Source organism: Apodemus sylvaticus, chromosome 1, assembly GCF_947179515.1.
Source record: "Apodemus sylvaticus chromosome 1, mApoSyl1.1, whole genome shotgun sequence".
NCBI lineage: Eukaryota > Metazoa > Chordata > Mammalia > Rodentia > Muridae > Apodemus > Apodemus sylvaticus.
The window spans coordinates 18,192,427-18,213,804 of record NC_067472.1 but is presented as its reverse complement, the minus strand read 5'-3'; the positions used below and the strand labels follow the sequence as shown (position 1 = coordinate 18,213,804).

The 21,378-nt window shown below is 45.6% G+C and overlaps 1 protein-coding gene across 1 annotated transcript in view; it reads left to right on the top strand.

Annotated features, from left to right (window-relative positions):
* Positions 1 to 279: 279 nt before the first annotated feature.
* Cnnm1 (cyclin and CBS domain divalent metal cation transport mediator 1) overlaps positions 280 to 21,378 on the top strand; it is a 56,724-nt gene continuing 35,625 nt past the window's right edge. The window contains exon 1 of the mRNA XM_052185542.1: positions 280 to 1,862. Coding sequence (XP_052041502.1) covers positions 290 to 1,862 — 1,573 coding nt within the window. The 5' untranslated portion in view covers positions 280 to 289. The remainder of the gene's footprint in view (positions 1,863 to 21,378) is intronic.

Genomic DNA, 21,378 nt, shown 5'->3' with positions numbered 1-21,378 from the left:
CCATGCTCTATACCCAGCCTTCCCAGGGCTCAGATACACTCAAGTGTATCCAGTCTAGGCACTGTGATGGTGCGTGGCCATCCCCAGCCGCCCGCAGGGGACCCCTCTCGGGAGGGTTCCTACCACTCCCACCATCACCTCCCCCACCCCCCGCCTCCAGCCCACGCGCGCAAGGGGAGCACACGTGGTGACCTGCCTGGGGCCGGATTCCCGGCTCCAGCTCCTCCTCCCTCCCTCCAGCTCGCGCTCGGCTTGCTGCAGTATCACGTGCAACCGCGCCGGGTGCAGGATGGCGGCGGCGGCCGCGGCGGCAGCAGCGCTGGGTGTCAGGCTCCGGGACTGCTGCAGCCGGGGCGCCGTACTCCTGCTCTTCTTCTCCCTGTCCCCTCGGCCCCCGGCCGCCGCTGCCTGGCTGCTGGGTCTACGACCCGAAGACACTGCTGGAGGCCGCGTGTCCCTGGAGGGGGGCACCCTGCGGGCGGCCGAAGGCACCAGCTTCCTCCTGCGGGTCTACTTCCAGCCCGGCCCACCAGTCCCCGCCGCGCCCGTGCCCGCACCCTCCCTGGCCCCGGGGGAGAACGGCACGGGCGATTGGGCCCCGCGGCTCGTGTTCATCGAGGAACCCCCCAGCGCCAGCGGCGCAGCGCCCAGCGCGGTCCCCACGCGTCCCCCGGGACCGCAGCGCTGCCGAGAGCAGAGCGACTGGGCGTCGGACGTGGAGGTCCTGGGGCCCCTGCGCCCCGGGGGCGTGGCGGGCTCGGCCCTGGTCCAGGTGCGGGTGCGGGAGCTGCGGAAGGGCGAGGCGGAGCGCGGCGGCGCGGGCGGCGGCGGGAAGCTCTTTTCGCTGTGCGCCTGGGACGGGCGCGCTTGGCACCACCACGGCGCGGCCGGCGGCTTCCTGCTGCGCGTCCGCCCGCGCCTCTACGGCCCGGGTGGGGACCTGCTGCCGCCCGCGTGGCTGCGAGCGCTCGGGGCGCTCCTGCTGCTGGCCCTGTCCGCCCTGTTCAGCGGCCTGCGCCTGAGCCTGCTCTCGCTGGACCCGGTGGAGTTACGGGTGCTGCGGAACAGTGGCTCGGCCGCCGAGCAGGAGCAGGCGCGCCGCGTGCAGGCCGTGCGCGGCAGGGGGACCCATCTGCTCTGCACCCTGCTCCTGGGCCAAGCCGGCGCCAATGCCGCGCTGGCCGGCTGGCTGTACGCCTCGCTGCCGCCGGGCGTCGGGGACCCCGGGGAGGACTCCGGCGAGGCGGGGGTTCACTTCCCGTGGTTGCCGGCGCTCGTGTGCACCGGCGCCGTATTCCTGGGAGCTGAGATCTGTCCGTACTCCGTGTGCTCGCGCCATGGGTTGGCCATCGCCTCGCACAGTGTGTGCCTGACCCGGCTCCTCATGGCGGCCGCCTTCCCGGTGTGCTACCCGCTGGGCCGCCTCCTGGACTGGGCTCTGCGCCAGGAGATCAGCACCTTCTACACGAGGGAGAAGCTGCTGGAGACGCTGCGGGCCGCCGATCCTTACAGCGACCTGGTGAAGGAAGAGCTTAACATCATCCAGGGTGCCCTGGAGCTGCGCACCAAAGTGGTAGAGGAGGTGCTGACCCCTCTAGGGGACTGCTTCATGCTGCGCTCCGACGCCGTGCTTGACTTCGCCACTGTATCCGAGATCCTCCGTAGTGGCTACACCCGCATCCCGGTGTATGAGGGTGACCAGAGGCACAACATTGTGGACATTCTGTTCGTCAAAGATTTGGCCTTTGTTGACCCAGACGACTGTACCCCGCTGCTCACAGTCACCCGTTTCTACAACAGGCCTCTGCATTGCGTCTTCAATGATACCCGGCTGGACACTGTACTGGAGGAGTTTAAGAAGGGTGAGCAGTGGTCTTTATCCTTCCCCAGCTCCTATCCCCCTTCAAAGATAACTGGGATGCTTCAGGTACCCAAAGCAATACCTCTGATCTACGGAGCCAAAACCCCAGGAAGGCCAGCTATTGGCTCCCTGGTATCTCGTGTTTCTCCACCTGCCTGGCAGCTGGTTGGCTGAGCCCCTGGCCTCTTCCACTTTTACTAGGCTCACCAGCTAACTCATGTTTCTGATCCATTTTTTTCTCCCACCTGTAATTCTTTCTGGGGTCTACCAGGTGCCAGATATTATGAGATTGAGCCCAGGAGAGCCTTAGGAGTTTATTGCATACCTCACTACACACTACAGAGTTCTACTGAGTCCCATAGTCTTTGCCCCAAATTCCTAGAGGTGGAAGTTCACCATTTCCAAAGAGAATGAACTCCATTGCTGGACAGCTCCAACTGCTGACAGCGGCCTCCATACACAGAGCAGAAACACAGGTCTCCAGCGTTTCTAGTTCTGCCCCTTTGAGTGAGGGGGAATAGGAACCGGGCTCCTGAAGCATTCTCCACTTTTAACTTACAAAATGACATACAAAATGGCCAGGTCAGAGATTCAGAGTTAGCCACTGCAGTGGAGTGTTTGTACTGGCAAGAGTGTTTGCTCTTCACAGCAGGGTTAGGTAAAATTTACTTAAGTAAACACTTCTTCATAGTGAAGATGAGAAAACTTGCACCAAATGAATGGGTTTCTTTCAACACCATCTCCCCATCCCTGCTAACCTCAAGTATGTTGCCACAGCAACTTGAATGGTGCTAGACTTCTTATTGGGTTTCTCTTTGAATGATACCTTCTGGGCCCAAGTACAAATTCACTCAAGAAAAATCCACCTGCTTACCTTAGAGCTAGCCAGATCTCTAGGCCTTGTGTTTGCCCTGACCCTTGTTCATCACATCTGTCCCAGAACTGCCACATGCTTTTTGTTTTTAATCAGATCTACTTCCAGGGTCACCATTGAGAATATTCAGAACACAGTCTCCTGTTGCCAGTCTTCCTTGCAGTTGCCTGAGCCCCCGGCCTCTTCCTCTCTGCTTGGCACCTGGGTTGCCATATTCTGTATCCATTCTCTCCCACTTGGAGTTTTCCCCTGAGACTTACCAAGGATTACCATTCTACTGAGAGCAACTCCAGTTAGTTTGGGGAAGTGTCGCATTGTCCTGTAGTGCCGGAAGACATTTTTAAAAATTAATTTAATTTATCCTTTGGCTGTTTTATATCAGGTATTGTGATCATATTCAGCCCCATTCTTTCTCTTAACTCCTCCTGGATCCACCCCGCATACCAATTCTCCCAATGTCTTGTCCTCTTTTCCCCCATATCCACAAGAATAGGGTCAGCCTATCAGGGGTCATACCATGAAAGAAAACTGAACCTTCCTGCCTCCAAAGCCATCAACTGTCTATAGCTCAACTTAAACATCGGCTTAAAGGTGGGGGCTCCGAACTTCTTCCTCCCTAGGTTTAAGTGATCAGTGGCTTGATCTTGTCCCATCAGCAGCTGTGAGTTAATGAATGCAGTGGTCCTGTCGTGTCCCGGATACACACTTTCACTCTGGTCCTCCCCAAGCCTTGACTTTTACAATGTGTCTGCCTGCTCTTCTGGGATGCTACATGAACCTTGGTGTGTGTGATGATAACAGATATCCCGCTGAGCACTCAGCTCTAACATTTGTTCTCTGTACTTTGGACCAGTTGTAAGCTTCTGCATTAACCACTATCTACTGGACAAAGAATCTTCACCGATAAGGTTGGAGAGCTATGCTATCCTACTGATAGAGACACAAATTTAAAGGGCAGTCTGATACTAACTCTGTTTAGCAGAATAATTGGTGGTGGGTTTTCTCTCCCCTACCAGGGCCTGTGAGCTCTCTAACAATGAGTTCTTGACCAGATTTATAGGACCAGGCACATTTCCTCCTGTAAAGTGGACCTTAAGTCCAATCAGAAAGCAGTGTGTTACCCCTATAGCAGGCAGGCCACTATTGCAGCCATAGGCATCCTACCACAACAGGTCATTATTTCGACTCACAAGGTTCACAGCTGGGTAAGACTGCTGATGGCTCCCCCCTCTCCAGGAACCAACATAGCATCTTCCAATACTCTGAAAATAACTACAAGGAAGCCTCCTAGTCAGCACCAATGGGATTCCCTCCATAGCTTGTGAGCAAAGTATATGGTGTCTTCAGCAATCGGATCTTACCATAAAATTGTAGTGAGCAGTCAGAGCAATAGCAGTAGCCTGTAGTGTTTGGGTGGGGTTCTCCAGGATACCTCTGAACAACCACTCAAGGGGTGGTATCCTGTTGTGGGAAATATGAAAAACGAGCCGGCCATCCCTCCTGCCCTGCCAGGCCACAACATCATGTCTTCTCTCCCAGCTAACTCCCACAGCATCCCAGCTGTGTTCCTTCTCCACCATAAACCCCTGTAATTGACGGACCCACATTCCAGTAACCAAGTAAACCAAAACTCTAAAGCTGAATTAACCAATCAAATTTATGTATAAATAATATTATAATTTACAAGATGTTAATACAATAATTTTAGAGCCAATTGGCAATGATAAAAGCTTTATCCCAATATTTCCAACCTTATAAAAACATATTTGTGGCTAGTAAATGCCACGCAGGTCCACGTCAGAAGCCATCTCTTTTCTCCTCCCTTCTCCTGTGACCTCTCTGTCTCCCCAGCTCCTAGCTCCACCTCCCTTTTCCTGTCCAATCACAGGCCTTCCACTGCCCTAATGTGACTGGACAGGGAAAAATCCTGCAATAGTATCCCATTAGAAGTACAGCCTCTGACCAGAAGACTTTCTTGATGAGACTCTATGGTTCCTTTCATTCATCCCCTTAGTATCTCTTGATACGCAGTTGTAGGTAACAGTGGAAGCAAGACTGCCTTCAGGAACTGAACAGGATGTGGTGTATACAAGGTTAATAAGAGCAGTCTTTAGAAGCAAACTTGGTATTCCAGGAAATTGTTCAAAATAGTTGATACTGATTTGAAATGAGTTCATATGCAGAATTTCCGAATCTGGTCCGAAACAAGTTTTTTTCCGTATTCTATGAATAGTCTGTTATTAGGTAGATCATTAAAGAGAAGTAGGTCATGATAAGAAGCACTAGGCCAACGCCGCCAACGATATTTCTATGACTGCTCAGCGCCTAGCCACGTCCTCAGAACGCCATCCTTCAGAGTCACAGGGGAGCTCACTGGCAATGCAGAATTCCATACCCTACTCTAACTCTCCTAGATGAAAATCTGCACTTTTAACAGGCCCTCCGGTGACTTGAGTTTGTATTAGAGTGGGAAAAGAATTAAACACCCTCAGAGAACCCTTGTTAACACTTCTTGGAAGACCTACTTTGGGTGGGAGACAAGGGATCATTAAAAGGGAGGTTATATCAGGCTCTAAGCCCTAGAACAGTGGCCAATTTCTATGACTTATGCATCCACCACATGTTAGAAGAAGCAAGCCAAGTTAAACTGCTTCTCTTTATATTCAAAAATAACTTTTAAGCTAGTCTTTAATAGCTCCTCCATTTCCCACACTTCCTCAAATCTCAAGTAACTTAACCATCTAGACAAATCCCTTAGGAGGCAAAAGAAGGGAAAGATTACATTAAAAGGAGCAACCATTGCCATTAATTGAGTGACACTTCTGCCAGGCACCGTGCCAAGCCTTTGTTATACTCAGAACAGCCCTCCTGAGTGGGTACCGTCTAACTTTCCGTAGACGGTAACTGGCTGAACTGTTGTTGAACCAGGTAAGTCTGTAGCTGTCCAGAGCCTGTTTGTCTGCTACTCTGACTCCTGCTAACCTTGGACCTCCGACCTAGAATGTCTGCCGCCTAGTATGTTGGTAAAAACCAGCTTTTTTCCTGACTTACTCCCCACAGCCTTCCTCTCTCTGGGTTATGAATGCAGCTTTAATAATTGCAATAACCACTGACATATATTCCACTGTAGGATCCTATCCACCTTTCCTTATCTGATTCTACAGTTACAAGGACTGACCCTAAGGCTCAGATAGTCATTCCTAGATCGCCACTGAGCCCGTATAACCCAGATTCAAGTGCAGATCACATGACCCACAGCTCTTGCTCTGTATAAGATACTGTCTATCCTTGTACTTAATGGTTGCCAATCTTTAGGGGTAGAGAAAAGGAAAACAGGCTTTCCAATGGGCATGCCAGCTTCACAAATGGAATGGTATTTATTCCCACAGGACCGAGTTCCTTGACCGCAGGGAATGACTCTTAACTGCTTTCCTCAGAACAAGAGACTTCTGTGTAATTATAAGTAAGCATTGAGTAAGTGTTGTAAAAATGTGAAGTTCACATTTCTATATTGACTGAAGGTGAAGACAAAGTCATTGGGGTTGTTCGCTGACCCCTGCAAATGCCTCTTCTGTTTCCTCCAGTAGAGACAGCATAGTCCCTCCAGTGTGCCAAGACAGAAACTTCTCCTTCATTACTCATCCTTATCGTATTAATCTTTTTGTTTGTCTTTATTTAATTTTATATTTTTTACTTTTTCACTTTACATCCTGCTCACTGTCCCCCCAGCCATCCCTCCCACCATCCTTCCCCCATCCCCCAACACCTTCTCCTCTGAGCAGGTGGTGCCCCCGGATATCCCCCGACCCTGGCACTTCAAGTCTCTACAAGACTGGGCACTTCCTCTCCCATGGAGGCCAGACAAGGCAGCTCAGCTAGAAGAACACAGCCCACAGACAGGCAACAGCTTGTGGATTAGCCCCTGCTCCAGTTGTTCAGGACCTACATGAAGACCCAGCTGCACATCTGCTGCATAGATGCAGGGAGTCTAGGTCCCATCTGTGTGTGCTCTTTGGTTGGTGGTTCAGACTTTGAGAGCCTCATGTGTCCAGGTTAGTTGACTCTGCCGGTCTTCCTGTGGAGTTCCTGTTGGCTTTGGAGCCTGCACTCCTTCGTCCTTTTCTTCCATGAGCGTCCCCAAGCTCCATCCCCTGTCTGGCTGTGTCTGAGTCAACTGCTGGGTGGAGCCTCTCAGAGGACAACATGCTCCTATCTGCAAGCATAACAGAATATCATTAACAGTGTTAGGGATTGGTGCTTGCCCGTGGTATGGGTATCAAATTGCTCCCATTATTGGTTGGTCATTCCCTCAGTCTCTGCTTCATCCCCCATGCCTCCAGGATAAGTTTTGGGTTGAAAGTTTTGTGGGTGGGTTGGTGTCCCTATTGCTCCGCTGGGGTTCCTGCTTGACTACAGGAGGTAGCCTCTTCAGGTTCCATATCCCCAGTGTGGTGGGTGAGTCACAGCTAAGGTCACCCTGATTGATTCTTGGATGACTCCCTTATCTCAGGTTTCTGTCTCATCCTGGAGGTGCCCCCCACCTCTTCACCCCTGTCCGTTGTATATTTCCAATAATTTCCATGACCATCTAGCCATCTCTCTTGTCCTTCCCACACCTGATCCTGAACCCCCAATTCCTGTCTCCACCTTCTCCCTCCCTGCTCCCTCCCCCATCTGCCTCTTATGACTGTTTTATTCCCTCTTCTAAGTGAGATTCAAGCTTCCTCTCTTGGGCCTTCCTTCTTCTTTGTCTTGGTGTATTCCTTAGGAGCTGCCATACCCAAATCCTGTAGACTGGATGGCCTAAACAACAGAGACCCCTCTTCCTGTTATACTAGATGGAAGAAGTCCCAGCTCATGGTTCTGGCTAGCACAGTTCCTGGTACAGATTCTTTTTGTGGCTTGCATCTGTCTGCCTCCTTCTTTCTATGTCCCCATGTGACCTGTCCTTAGTGCATGTGAAGAGATAGCAAGAGAACTCTGGTCTCTCCTTAGGAAAATACCAGTTATCAATATTGCATCCAGACTCTTAAATCTGCAGGATTTATCTCACTATTTCTTCCGTGTAGGTCATTCAGTGTTGCATTCAACAAGTAATTACTTTGTCCTCAGGGTGTAGACACAGTGGCTAATACTGCCAATGTGATTCCTTGTCTGTATGGAAGCTTCAATCCAATTGAAGAGATGGACATTAAACAACTGAGGCTGAGATTAACAGCAGAAAGTATGGTGCCAGATACTAGCATGGTACTGGTTCTGACCAAATCACTTACCTACATCTATCTCATTAGCTATATAACAAAGATAATAGTATTTAGTCATAAGGCTGTTGAGCATATTAAGACTATTGCATTGTAATTCTGATTTAGTACCTATCACAAGTGCTAAGTATTAGCTTTGGTTAGCTATTGCCCCTTTGTGAAAATGTCTCCTAAGAAGTTATGCTTCTTCAAACCATTGTTTTCCTACAGTCTGTCCTCTCTAGTGTCACTAAAATAATCTCCAGGTTTTAAATCCTCTGCTTAAAACCCTTTGGAAGCCTCCACCATCCAAAGAGTGGAGTCTAAGCAGAGATGGGGCTGTCGGTACCCTGGTGACCAATGTCTGACCACATTAAAGCCTCAGCACTTCCCACTCTCTGCTAGAGCTTTAGGTGCCCACAGCGGCACAGGGCTATGCCTTCTCTGTCCCCTGTCTCATACTGTGTGATAATAGGATGGACTGCATAGTCACATCCTGACTACCCAGTACCAATTCCCTCTTTAATACTCAGGTTAGGGGATACCCTTTCTAGAATCATCTCTTGTGAAGCTCTGCTGTATTCATCCAAACTCGTTAGATGAATGTGCATGTTTATGTGTGTGTTTCAACATGAGAGGACAAATTTGGGTGTCATTCCTCAGGAACACTGTCCACCTTATTTTGAGGGCCGTATCTCTCTCTCACTGGCCTGGAGTTTGCCCACTAAGCTAGGCTGACTGACTAGTGAGCCCTGAGAAGGCACCTGCCTCTGCCTCTCTGCCTCTGCCTCACCAGCGTTGGGCTTACATGTGTGGGCCACCATACTTAGCTTTTTCTTTGGGCCTAGCTATTTAAGTAGATCCTAAGGGTAGAATTGAAGTTATCTTACTTATGAGACAAGCATTTACAACCTGAGCTATCCCCCATCCCCAGTTCATCATGTCTATTGTTAAATGCTTGATATGAAGTAGGAGTCTCCCTGTGTTGGCCTTCAAAGTTATGGCATTCACCACCATGTCTTGCTTAGTACATCATAAATGGTTTTTAAAAGGGTGAATGGATTACCAAGGATCTAATATAATGTTAATAGACGAGTTCTGCAGAGCTCTAGTAAATGAGTCTTTTATTATCTTTAACCTAATACCTTGGACTATAGAGCAAGACATATTAAAGTTTAAATAGTAGAGGAAAAATACTACCTATATTGCTTTTCTCTTTCTTTAGAAACAATTTTTACAATTGTTACAATTGTTTTTAATATCCAAAATGCTGTTTTAAGACAAGGTGATGCAAACCTGCAGTCACTCAGAAATAGAGACAGAAGGACCTCAAGTTCTAGGCCAGTCTATACCACACAGACCGAGTATATGAAGTATAAAATCTACTCCCAGAAGCCAAAAACCTAAGGTCAGGAATAATTTTCTTTTTTGCAAGTTAGAAAGCAGGCTAACTCATTTTCCCCATAACTTTCAATGACATTATTCCCCATAACTTTCAATGAATTCATGAGTCATAGCTAAATATATAAATATATGTATAAGACAAGAACCATTACAAAAACCTATACAAAAACCATTAAGATAAAAATGCTATAATGGATAAGATAAGATACAACAGAAACACAGTCAGAGCAATTGATTAAATGACATATTTTGCTTTCATATGAATTGTACTGAAGTTTATAGATTTCTATACTTTATGTAGAAAAAATTAGATATAAAACAACAGAAAAAAATGTGAACATATCTGAAAAGAATCCCATTACCATGAAATAACCTTTTTAAAAATTATTTTCATGTGTATGTGTGTCTGCCTGCTTGTCTGTATGTGCACAGTGTGTGTGCAGATACCCACAGAGGTCAGAAGAGGGCATCAGATGAGAACCTAGAACAGGCAGATATGAGCAACTAATATGGGTGCTAGGAATGGTACCCAGGTCCTCTGAAAGAGAATACTCTTAAATGCCGAGCCATCTCCCCTGCCTCTCATGAAACAATCCTTACTAGTATTTTCTTTTTTCTTCTTTTTTTTGATATAATTTATTTACATTTCAAATGATTTCCCCTTTTCTAGCCCCCCCACTCCCCGAAAGTCCCGTAAGCCCCCTTCTCTTCCCCTGTCCTCCCACCCACCCCTTCCCACTTCCCCGTTTTTTTTGCCGAATACTGTTTTGCCGAATACTGTTTCACTGAGTCTTTCCAGAACCAGGGGCCACTCCTCCTTTTTTATTGTACCTCATTTGATGTGTGGATTATGTTTTGGGTAGTATTTTCAATACATAACTGCACATAAGCACAGCCTTACATTTTTTAAAAGAAAATAAAGGGGAAAAAACAGGATCCTGCTATGATCTACAAATCTAATATTGTAGTATAATCCCTAGAGTGATTGTCTCATATATCAGTTTTACTACAGTTTTCTCAAGATTGTAACTGTAGGAAGTGTAGTTTGTGATATGGACACTTTGCGGTTTATTTTACTTAGCATACAGTTTACTCCCTAGGAGACTGTTTTAAGAGAAAACTAACCCTGTGTAGACACAGAAGAGGCATGAAACTGTATTCTGACATCAGAATGGGCTTTAGAGTGTTGATGGTTAATTCTCTTAAACGATGCATTGCCAAGTAGTAGCATGCTCTTTGCAACACCACCCACCTACGCTTGTTACTCCACCTGCAGACTAGCATGGCTAGAAAAATAGCCTATTGCAGTCTTTACTCATTCATTTCTTCGTTTAAACGTTTTAGTTGAACCCTAAAGCCTGAGGATACAATGGTGACAATCCACTATGGGACTGCAAGGTGTGCCCTCTTCAATCCTGGGTCTTCTCGCAAGGGATCTTTACCTAAAGGATTTCATACCATGGAGGAAACGCTCCTGCCTCACTTACATATTGTAATCTTTTCACTGGTGAATAATCTAAAAGTCAGTGTTTTACCTCACACCCCAAATTCTAATGTGAGATTTTTCAGTAGGAAGAATTATCATCTCATTGGTTAATTCCAGTAGAGGCCTGTCAAAACATCAAGGCTTCAGTTAGTGACATTGAGATACAATATTGAAGGGCACTGGTTAAAATTAAGGCTAGATGTTATTAAATGTGTTAAGTGTTGCTAAGTAATTCGTGAAGTTTGGAATGAGCTGTGAATCTTCCGCATCGCCATAGCCAACAGTAGACAATGCAGGGTCTGTCATGCACAGGAGGAAAATAAAGGGAAACAAGAAAAATGAAAATAACTATGTATGATGACAAAAATGTGGGTTTATTTTTTTAATATTTTTCAGTATGGTCATTATAATGTTTTCCTGCAGTATTCTCTCTGCCCATTCCATCCCTCAGCCTAGTCTGGCAAAAGAAATAGATAACAATACAACCAGGGCCAAAAGGAGCATTAAGGAGCCTGAATGAGATTCTAATTCCTAGTGTTTTCTGGTTTTAGACTTAGCCTTCCTTTCTAGGCCATCCAGCCCTCGTGGTCAGGCTGTCTTTTTATCTAATCTAAATCCCACAGGCTGCAGTGAAATTCCACTTCTTTTTATCATCTCTCAGGAGTTCTCTCTTGTTCAAAAGATACTATGTATTGTAGCTTACCTCAGTTCTATGTTTTAACCTCCCCAGATACATGTGGCCTGCACCTAACTCCTTTCAAGACTTCGGGTTTCTCAAGGAGGTTCTGCATGTTCTCCTGATGTTCTTCAAAACTGGCTTGCCTCTAGGCACACTCTTAGGAACCTGGAATCTTCAGCCCTCTTATTTCCTGGTTCATGTTGCTTATCAAACTGAGATTCTCGCCCCCCTCCCCGTCCCCCATTCTTTCATGCCTACCTTCCTCGTATTGACGGGGCTTTGTTCTGCGTGGGGATATAGTAACATGTAAACACCACTGTGGGCTCTCTGGTCTGCAACTAAGAGGGGAAAAAAAAGGAGCACTAGCTGACAAATTATTACAAAATGGGATTTTATTTAAACATGCTCAGCTGGTTTGTGGGTAAGTGTAGACTCCTTAGTTCCCAAGTATTTGAGCTGAACCCTAAAGGACAGGAAGAAGTTTCTCTAAGCAAAAGATCCCCCAAAAGATGGCAGTAAATGTGTAAAGGCTCTGAGTGGAGGGAAACAGGCAGCAAGACCCACTGTTCCCTCTAAGCTGTGTTCCACTTGTCAGGGAAACCAAGTGACTTTCCTGTCTCCCCGTGGCCGTCATCATTAGAGCTCAGTTCAGTACTATTCCCTACAGCACCAGAGCCAGGACAGATAGACACAGATGGAAATGTGGAAACACAAAGGGAGAAAGGGCCTTGGTTCAAAGGATGGTAAGCGACAGCCCGGGGTACAGGCAAGGACGTGAAGAAAGGAAGGAGTCCTTGGGTGATCTGAGAACATTTCTTTGAGGAAGTGCAATTTGTACTTGGCCTTGAAAGGACTGTGATCAGCGATTATGAAAGAAAAGGGCATTCCAGCTGAGGCAGGAGTTTGAGCTAGAAAAAGAAAGGCAGAACAGGGACGGCTATGCACGCGCATGTGCCAAAGCCATTCTCTATGCCTGAGTCTCTTCTACCAAAATCGGAAACTCGTGAAATGAAGTATCTGTCAAACACAATTTTTATTCCCCATGCATGCCAAACCAGCATTTCTTATCATTTTGATGGTGACAGTCCTAAAATCACTTGTACCCACTCTTGCCTCTACTAATGATCCTAAATATAACTCCGTCTTTTTCTCCATGACGCATGATCACGGTCATGAGAATATAGTTATTTTATGCTGCATTATAACCGACTCTCTTTTACTCTTCACAGTTCTCTCTGTCCTCTGACAGTCAGCTATTGGTTCTCTTTGAGTCCATCACAGGCAAACCCTGACCCACCATGCTTCTGGCAGGACGACTCTTGCTCTACCCGGCATTTCACAGCTTCCGTTTAGCAGAATCCCTAAGTAAACTGTGTGTTATGAAACCATCTGCCTCAGATGCAACAAGCTTTGATTAATGGTGGTTAAACGAGTGATGGATTAGACTTGGATTGGGGGCCTCAGGATCAGGTTGATGGAGAGGCCTGGGTAGTCCCTTCTGGGACCAGATCCCAAGCAACGCAGAGTCAGACCTGCACATAACGAGGCTCTGCTCTGCTATTTTTGTGGTGTTGCTTAGCAAGCCAAATTGCCAACTGGCTTTGATTCTAGTGACTAACGACTGTTTTTTCATGCCCTGGTGATGTTGGTTACCATGGTGCTCTGGATGACACAGTCAGCTTTTTTATAATTGCCTTTTAGTGGCTCAACAGATTTTTGTTTTCTTTTTTGGTGATAAAGATGTCGCTTATTATTCCTGTCGAGCAAGACAGTGACGTCAAAAGGTGGCTGCAGCTCCTTGTTTTTTTTAATCAGGAGAAAAAAGAGAGAGTTTTTGTTTCTTCAATTCAATGTGGTTGGTGTAAGATTTATAGGGGAATATCTTTGTGTTTTTTTCTGGATTTCGTTAGAAGATGAATGTATGGAAATGATAAGAACCTCATAGCCTGTTTTACGGTGGCTCCTGTTTATCTTATTCCAGTGGAGTGCTAGAGTATTAAGATAAAAACACTAGGAGCTCAGAGCTCTTTGTCAACACAGAGGCTGTAATCGTTGGCACATTTAAACGATAAGATGGGTCGATAAGATGGCTCAGCATGTAAAGGTGCTTGCCACCAAACTAATGACCTGGGCTCCTCCCCCTGAGTACATCCCTAGGTCCACATGGTGGAAGATGAGAGTCAACTCCTGCAAGGTGTTCTCTGACTCCGTATAGCACCTGCACCATAGTGCGTGCACAGGCATGTGCCTCTCCCCCCAATTGATCAACCAGTCATCAATAAAAAAAAAAAGTCTTAAATATATATAATCAAGAAGAGGTACCCTGTAAAGTCAAACTGCTCTTGTAGCCTGCAATTATTTAGACTTATAACAGTATTTTAGAAAAAAGTTTAGAAAAAGAACTTTGATCCAAACTTTTAATTTTTTAAACTATTTTGGTTTTTTTGAAATTGGGTTTCATTGTGTGGTCCAGGTTGACCTTCAACTCCAAATCTCCTTTCCCTGGCTTCCTAAGTGCTAGAATTTTGTTTTGTTTTGTTTTGTCTTGTCTTGTCTTGTCTTGTTTTGTTTTTTTCAAGACAGGGTTTCTCTGTATGTCCTGGCTGTCCTGTAACTCGCTCTTGTAGACCAGGTTGGCCTTGAACTCAGAAATCCATCTACTTCTGCCTCCCAAGTGCTGAGATTAAAGGCATGCACCACCATGCCTCCACCCCCAACCTTTAACTTTAAGGTAGCAAAAAATCAAAGTCTTGAAAGAAAAATAGCAACAATAATCCCTCTTAGTTACAAAGCATTTACATTTGTAAAAATCTTTTCAAAACAGAAAGTTGGTTTTTCTTGCTATGACTAATGAGGTCAGCGTTTTTTAAAAAATCTCTATTATCTGTGTGAGGCATGTGGTACCTGTCAATCAAGTGTCAAGGATTAGGCTTAGGGTTAGTCCAGGCCAGTTTTTCTCATACTCAAATTCGAATATGAACCACCTTAGTGAAATGCAGATTCTAACTGGAGAAACCAGGTCGGGTCTGAGCTTTGGAAGTTTGCAGGGGCTGCCTGTCTTCTGGCCATGGACCACACATTGAGTAGCGAGTGTCAAAACCACTGGTCCCCAAACGTCAGTGTGTGTAAGAACCTTGAGCAGAGTTCATCCTTCTAGATTGTCTGACTCCCAGCTCACCCCAAGATCCTGATTCTGTGGGTCCCAGAACAAGTACCCATGTAACGTTCTTGCTGTCACTCAAAGGAACTCTCACACTGGTAGCAAGTCACAGAGTGCTGTCCACCAGAAGAATAAAGATGCCAGATTCGGAGATGGCAGAAGGGGCAGAACGGGAGCCTCGGTGAAGTGAAGGTCGTGAGTGCAGGGTTTCTGCTTTCCTTTGTTCTCTGTTACCAAGCAATACACCCTCCTCCTAGCTTCTATTTTCAGTGCTGGAAACAATCACTTTACCAAAGTGCTGTGGCTATTTTTGAAACTACGAGGAATCAAGTCAATTATTGGTTCCTTTCTCACGGCAGAGGACGTAATCTAACAAGGTCCATGAAGGCTCCCTGAGGGTCGTGCCTAAACTATATATAGCACAGTGCCCCATCTTATTCAGGCCCTTAAAGGACATGTCAGCTTCTTCCAACAGACACGTAATGTGAAGTTTCTTTAATTACCCAGCTTGCCATCTCTTTAAAGCAGGGCTTCTAGCCTCAGCTAGATTGAATTCTGGGACCGTGGTCTTGTACATCATAGGATACTTAACCTCATCCTTGGTTTCTGCTCACTAAATGTGAACCCCAAGTTGTCACAGCCAGCTCATCTCCAGGAATTGCCAGATGTTATTCGGAGATAGGGAATTGGCAAAACCTTCCTTCCCTACCCCCTACCTCCTACCCCCATTGGTATCCAATCTTTCAATTGCTGTCTTAATATATAGTTAACCAAGTGATCTGCCTTGTACTTTGGGTGGTGATGCCTGGTGATGATAGAAACTTATACAAAGAATCACCAATGCCCAGCACTAGGAGCACCCCTTGAGTTCTGAGTAACAAGCAGAAACTAACTGACTTACAGTAGAGCGGAAGGTAACTAACCTCAGATAGGTCAAGAGCCTTATTGTAACCTGTCAAGGCTCTCTCAGAGTGACTGGCACAAAGGCCACAGAAGATGCCTGGCTTTAACATGTGTCACACAATATTGTGTGAGAGAATACAGCACTTAACACTACTGCCATTCTTTGTACATTCAGGAAGCTCTTCTCCTTCCTGTGAGGACTTAGCATTGTACACTAGATGCACTGAAAGGGTCTAGGGTTTCATGGACATCTCAGTATTTTACCTCCTCCTTCTTCATAGGTGTCAGACAATAACTATGGTGACACAAATCCTTCCTTTAAATTTGTGTTTTAGCCTGTATGAAAATAACCCATAAAGCTTATCGAACCACAGATCCTTGCGATGGACCCCCAGAGATTCTGACTCAGAGAGTTGGGGGAGGGGGGGTAGTACCTGATAACTTATTTCCAGCTAGTTCACTGGCACTGCTGCTGCTGCTCCTGAAAACAGAATTTGAACGTTGATGTCATCACTGTACCCTCAAACCAGTCTTGAGTGTGAGCAGCATTGGAGCTAGGATATCCGGGTGTGGAATCTCTTATGCAGAATGTGTCTGATGCTTTTGGAGTAATTCTGCCACGGAGCTAAAAAGTGGAAGCCATTGAATTAGGTGAAAGGGCTCAAAGCATTCAGAGCAAAGGGATCTCACCTGTTTTACTACTTAATAGAGAGAAGAGGGGCCGCCATAAATCCCACTTGGTGCTACAGAAGTGTGATTTAAGTCCCTTCATATTCATTAAGGTTTATGTCTCTGGCTTCAACAAAACCACCCTGGTGGTGTGCTCCATGCAAGGGTCAAGCCGTAGGTATGTGTTCTCTCTTCTGTGTCTCATTGGGATGTGGGCAGCATTGGGTCTAGAGATTGTAAATGAAAGAGAGGAAGGGGGCTTCAGACAAACAAATCTCTGGATAAAGGAGTCAAGAGCTTCTAGAAATCAAGAAAAAACAAGGCCAGTGAGCTGAGCCGTCTGGGTAGAGGTAGACTTCTGTAGTGCCTGGAAATACCAGGTTCATACTGAAGCGATGGCTCAGTTAGTAAAGTTCCTGCTACTGGAGGATCTGGATTTGGATCTCCATCCCTCAAATAAAGACAAAAATGTGTGTAGCTATGGCAGAGGCAGGAGGATTCCTGAGGTTGGCTGGCTGATCTTACTGAATTGATGAGAAGCTCAGTGAGGATCCTTGTCTCAAAAGAATAAGGTGAAGAAGAACAGAGGAAGATACTCAGTGTAGACCTCTGGCCTCCGCGGACGTGCATATACACATACACAAACCAGCATCTGCATATGGCAGCGGGAGACCATGCATTAGCCTAAACCCCACTGTCTTTCACTCAGCCCAGAGGTTTTCCACCCATGTCACAATTGTATGCTCAAGGGACATGTGAAAATGCCCAGCCGTAGTAACTAGCATTGGAGAGCTTTCTGTCTGAAGAATGACCTCTTGCCTCTCATGCACCAGAATGAGATACAGTATACCCATGGGCTTAGCTGACTTAAAGATTGTTACATTGGCTATTTTTAGAAACAGAGGGGGGGGTAAATGTTCCAGGCCCCATGGCTTTGAACACTGCCAAGGGAATGCAAAGCAAATCATCCGGGTTAGCCTGCTCCTCCGCAGCTGCAGCTCGGCGTGACTTCGCTTTCGTGCACATGTCCTCTTCGTAGCAGCCATGATTCTAAAAGAACACTGCCTGCCCTAGGAATATGGCCGCCACATGACAGGGGACTATTCAATGGAAGTCGAAAGGGGGAGTTAACTTGTTAAAGCATATACATGGGACGCATATGTCTCGTGGGTTCGAAAGCAAGCTGGGGCCTATAAAACCACTTCTCCCTCATTCCTTAGGAAATGTATGTCATTCTCAATATCACCTCACCCATTGCATGGCTCTTCTGAACCATCTAGCGCCTCCTGACAAACTGGAAAGTTCTATGTAGTTGTGATAGTTGTTCACCTAAATTGTGAACAGATAGCCCACTTTTCTACAAAATTAGGGACAAACTGAAAGGAATGGGTTTGTCAGGATAGGATGTCATTTGAGAGTCCCTAGTCAGTACAGGCGTTGCCCAGCAGAGGAGGTCGCAGTCCAAATTCATGGAATCTCAACAGGAAACAGAAGCGGGAAGTAGGCAACTGTAAACCCCTCTTCCTAGCACAGCCTCAACCCACTGAAGGAGAAATAATACAGGCTGAAGATCAGCATTTGCTGGGAACAATGAAAACGGCCACATTAGGCTATTAGAGCCCTGTCACTCCAGGCCTGCACCATTCTGTGACCTTTAAGCACTCTTAAGCAATCCCTGAGAGCCAATGAAACGTCTGATAACAGCGATGACCCTCCCAAGGCTCAGCCTTGCCTTTGTCTGCCATCTGTAACCAAGACCATGCCTCTGTTCATGATTTCCTCCTCCACGGAGGTACACAAACGGTGTCCTCTCCTCCTCTGCTCTCCATGGCCTTTCGCAGGTCCACTGTTGACCACCACATCCCAGAACACAAAGTGACAGAATGCTGTCAGCAGCACTCACCAGCACAATTCCCCAGCCCCAAGCCACTATCGCTCTTCCCTTCACATCTGAGGTGCTTCCCTTACCAACCTGCTTCTGCCTCACACCTTCAAGTGTAGCTTTAAACTTTACTAACGTACTGCACCTCCAGCCATGAGCTATTGGGGCTTTTTATTCAAAAGAAACTTTCGTAGAGATATAATTCACATGGCATAAAAATAACTCTTGTAAATGTTTAATTTACATCTTTAGCATACTAACAGAATTATGTAGGCATCCAGGTCATCTAAACCTAGAATAATTCCTCATCCCAAAAAGAAATTCTGAACTCAGTAGCTACCTATTTTCTTCTTTCCACCATTTCGGACAACCACTAATCTATTTTCTTCCTCTGTAGATTTACCTATTTTGGAAATTTCCCATGGATGGAACCATACAGCAGGCAGCCATGTGTGCCTTGCTTCTTAGATTTGCTGTGTCTTCAAGGCATGTGTGTTTGAGAGCATGACCTTTGTGGTCACAGAACATTCCATTGTAGACTTACCATGTCTTATTTGTTTGGAAACGTGGGTTGTGGATACTTCTAGGCTATTGTTAACAATGTTGGCCATACACTATCAGTGTAGGAGTGGAATTGCTGGGCTGTGTGATAGTTTATGTTTAATAGTTTAAAGAACTTCCAGAGCATTACAGCAGTGATAGTGGGTCCTTATTTCCTAAATCCTCTCCAATACTTGTGATTTTTATAGTCATTCTAGTAGATACATAATGATATTCCATTTCTGTTCAATTTGAGTTTCCCTAATGCTTATGATGCATGTTCAGCATTTTCCCATGCTTATTGATCAATTATATATAGCTTCCTTACAGAAGCACCTATTCAAATCATCTGTCATTTTTGTAACCAGGTTGTCTTTTCATGAGATGTAGTATTTAAATCTTCATATATTCTAGAGACCGATCATTGTATAATGATGTATGTCTGATGCCTAGCACTAGAGAAGGTATATGGCAAATAGTGGCTTCTATAAAAACAACAACAACAATAATAATAATATCTATTGTAAAAACAACAATAATAATAGCTATTATCCTAACTGTAAATGAGAAATATTCACAGAGTACCATGGCAGGAAAGAAGGGAGTGAAAGTGTTCCGTATCTCCAGATTGGCTTCACATAAGACTACCTACGACACTCCCTCCTGAGCCTAGGCAAAGAGGGATGCTGGGATAGGGCTCTGAAGAACCAACTTTTATAAGCGAAGGAAGGACCTTAGGTGTGTTTACCATGGAAACAGCTGGCTGTCTCACTGTTGCATTGGCTCAGAACGAGGCTTTAGGATTGCCATCCTGTTTCCTGCCCCAGGCTGTCCCTAAGAAGGGCAGCTTCCTTGGTTGGTTTGTCAATTTCTATGGCTGTGAAGGGAAATCCTTACCTCTTATTAGTGTATATTAAATGCACAAAATGATGGACTTCATTGTGACTTTCATACATACACATGATCCTATCCATAACCCTGAAGGGTGTCTCAGAGGCTGGTTGTAAAATGTTTCTAAATGGATTGCATAGGTCCTGTGTCTCGGTATCTTGATTAGCATAGAAGTAAACCTTAAAACTCCTTTGTGACCCTAAAATTGACCTTATAAAATACAGAACCTCACACACACACACACTATAGATAGATAGATAGATAGATAGATAGATAGATAGATAGATAGATAGATAGAGATAGAGATAGACAGAGATAGATATATCTTTGCTGGGGTGGGTATGCATATCTTCCTATGTACAAGGACAACTTTGGGTGTCCATATGTAGAAGTTATTTGTCAAACAGTAAACTGTCTAGCATATGAACTAAGCACATGAGCTGTGGAGTCTGCCTATGCTGTATGCAGCCTGAGCACCATAACACGGAGGACATTCAGTTACAGCAAACAGTTCTAAGAAATCGGCTTGCCTAGATTTTCCATGATGTTACTCATTTGTTTTGTCATCTGTAAGCACATGTTAGCAGAAAAGTGAGAACAGGTGCCATAAGTTTAAGAAAAAATGTGTTGGAAATTGTTTTAATCTTTAAACTGCACACATTCTAACAATTAGCATAATCTAATTTAAGGTACAAAACACTTCAGTCCAGTCGGATAGGAAACAGTTGTTTCATAGAGTAACTTTCTAGAGCTCCAAGGGAAGTCATTGAAACCTATAATGCGCTATGAGAAATTAAAGGTTCTTGGTAGCATCTGTCATACCAGCTTTTTGTTTGTATTTGGTCTCCAGCCTAGTTCAGTTTGTCAAATATTCACCAGGTGTTGGAGAGGTGAAAGAACCTGTTTAAAGATGTCACCCTTTTCCTGAAGGAGCTCACCCTCCTCACACTAATGTAGGACGCATGAGTCACTAGTGACAAGAAGCAGAAAGCTGCAATGGTACCAAAGGCTTCAGAGCCCAAGGTAGCAGGAGATCGGATCTGACTCAGTGGGGTCAGTCTGTGAGAGCGTCTCCTGAAGCCGTAACCTGAAGGGTCAGCAGTGATGGGGTAGGGGAAAGCCACACTGTGAATCTTAGAAAGAGTGTCAGGAAGAACCTTAGGAAGTGGAGTTTATCTGGAATACCCAGAGGACAGACTGCTGATGGCATTAAGTGGGGACATTGGAAAGAGTCGAGATGTACAGTCTTGATTTTACCAAACAACTTGAGTTTAGACTTGATTCTGTAAGTACTGTGTTAGTTACAGTAGACACTTTTCCTGTCACTGTGACAAAAGAGTTGCAGGAGCAAATTAAAGAAAGGGTTTTTTTGGCTGGCAGATCCAGGTTACATATGTGTCCACCCTGAACAGAAGTCAGAGGCTTAATGTGCTTGGCCACAACGAATCTTCAGCTGGCAAGCAGAACGTGCCAAAGGCTGTGCCCAGCTCCCTCTCACTTTAAGTCAATAGGAATTTCTCTGGCTGATTTCTCTGACATACCCAGAGGCTTGTGTCTCAGGTGATTCTAGATCCTGTCAAGTTGACAGTCGATATTAACCATTACATGGAAAGTTCCTGAACCTGGCTGGCACTGCTAGAAGCATAGAAGCAGGTTGAAGTTTAGGTAGAAGATGGGGAAGTTTTAGGGACCATTCACAAGTGGTAAAAATACTACCTTTCAAATATCATTTACATTTCAAATCCCAAGAAGTATATTTGCCTTTAAATTTTGATAGCTGTGATGGTTA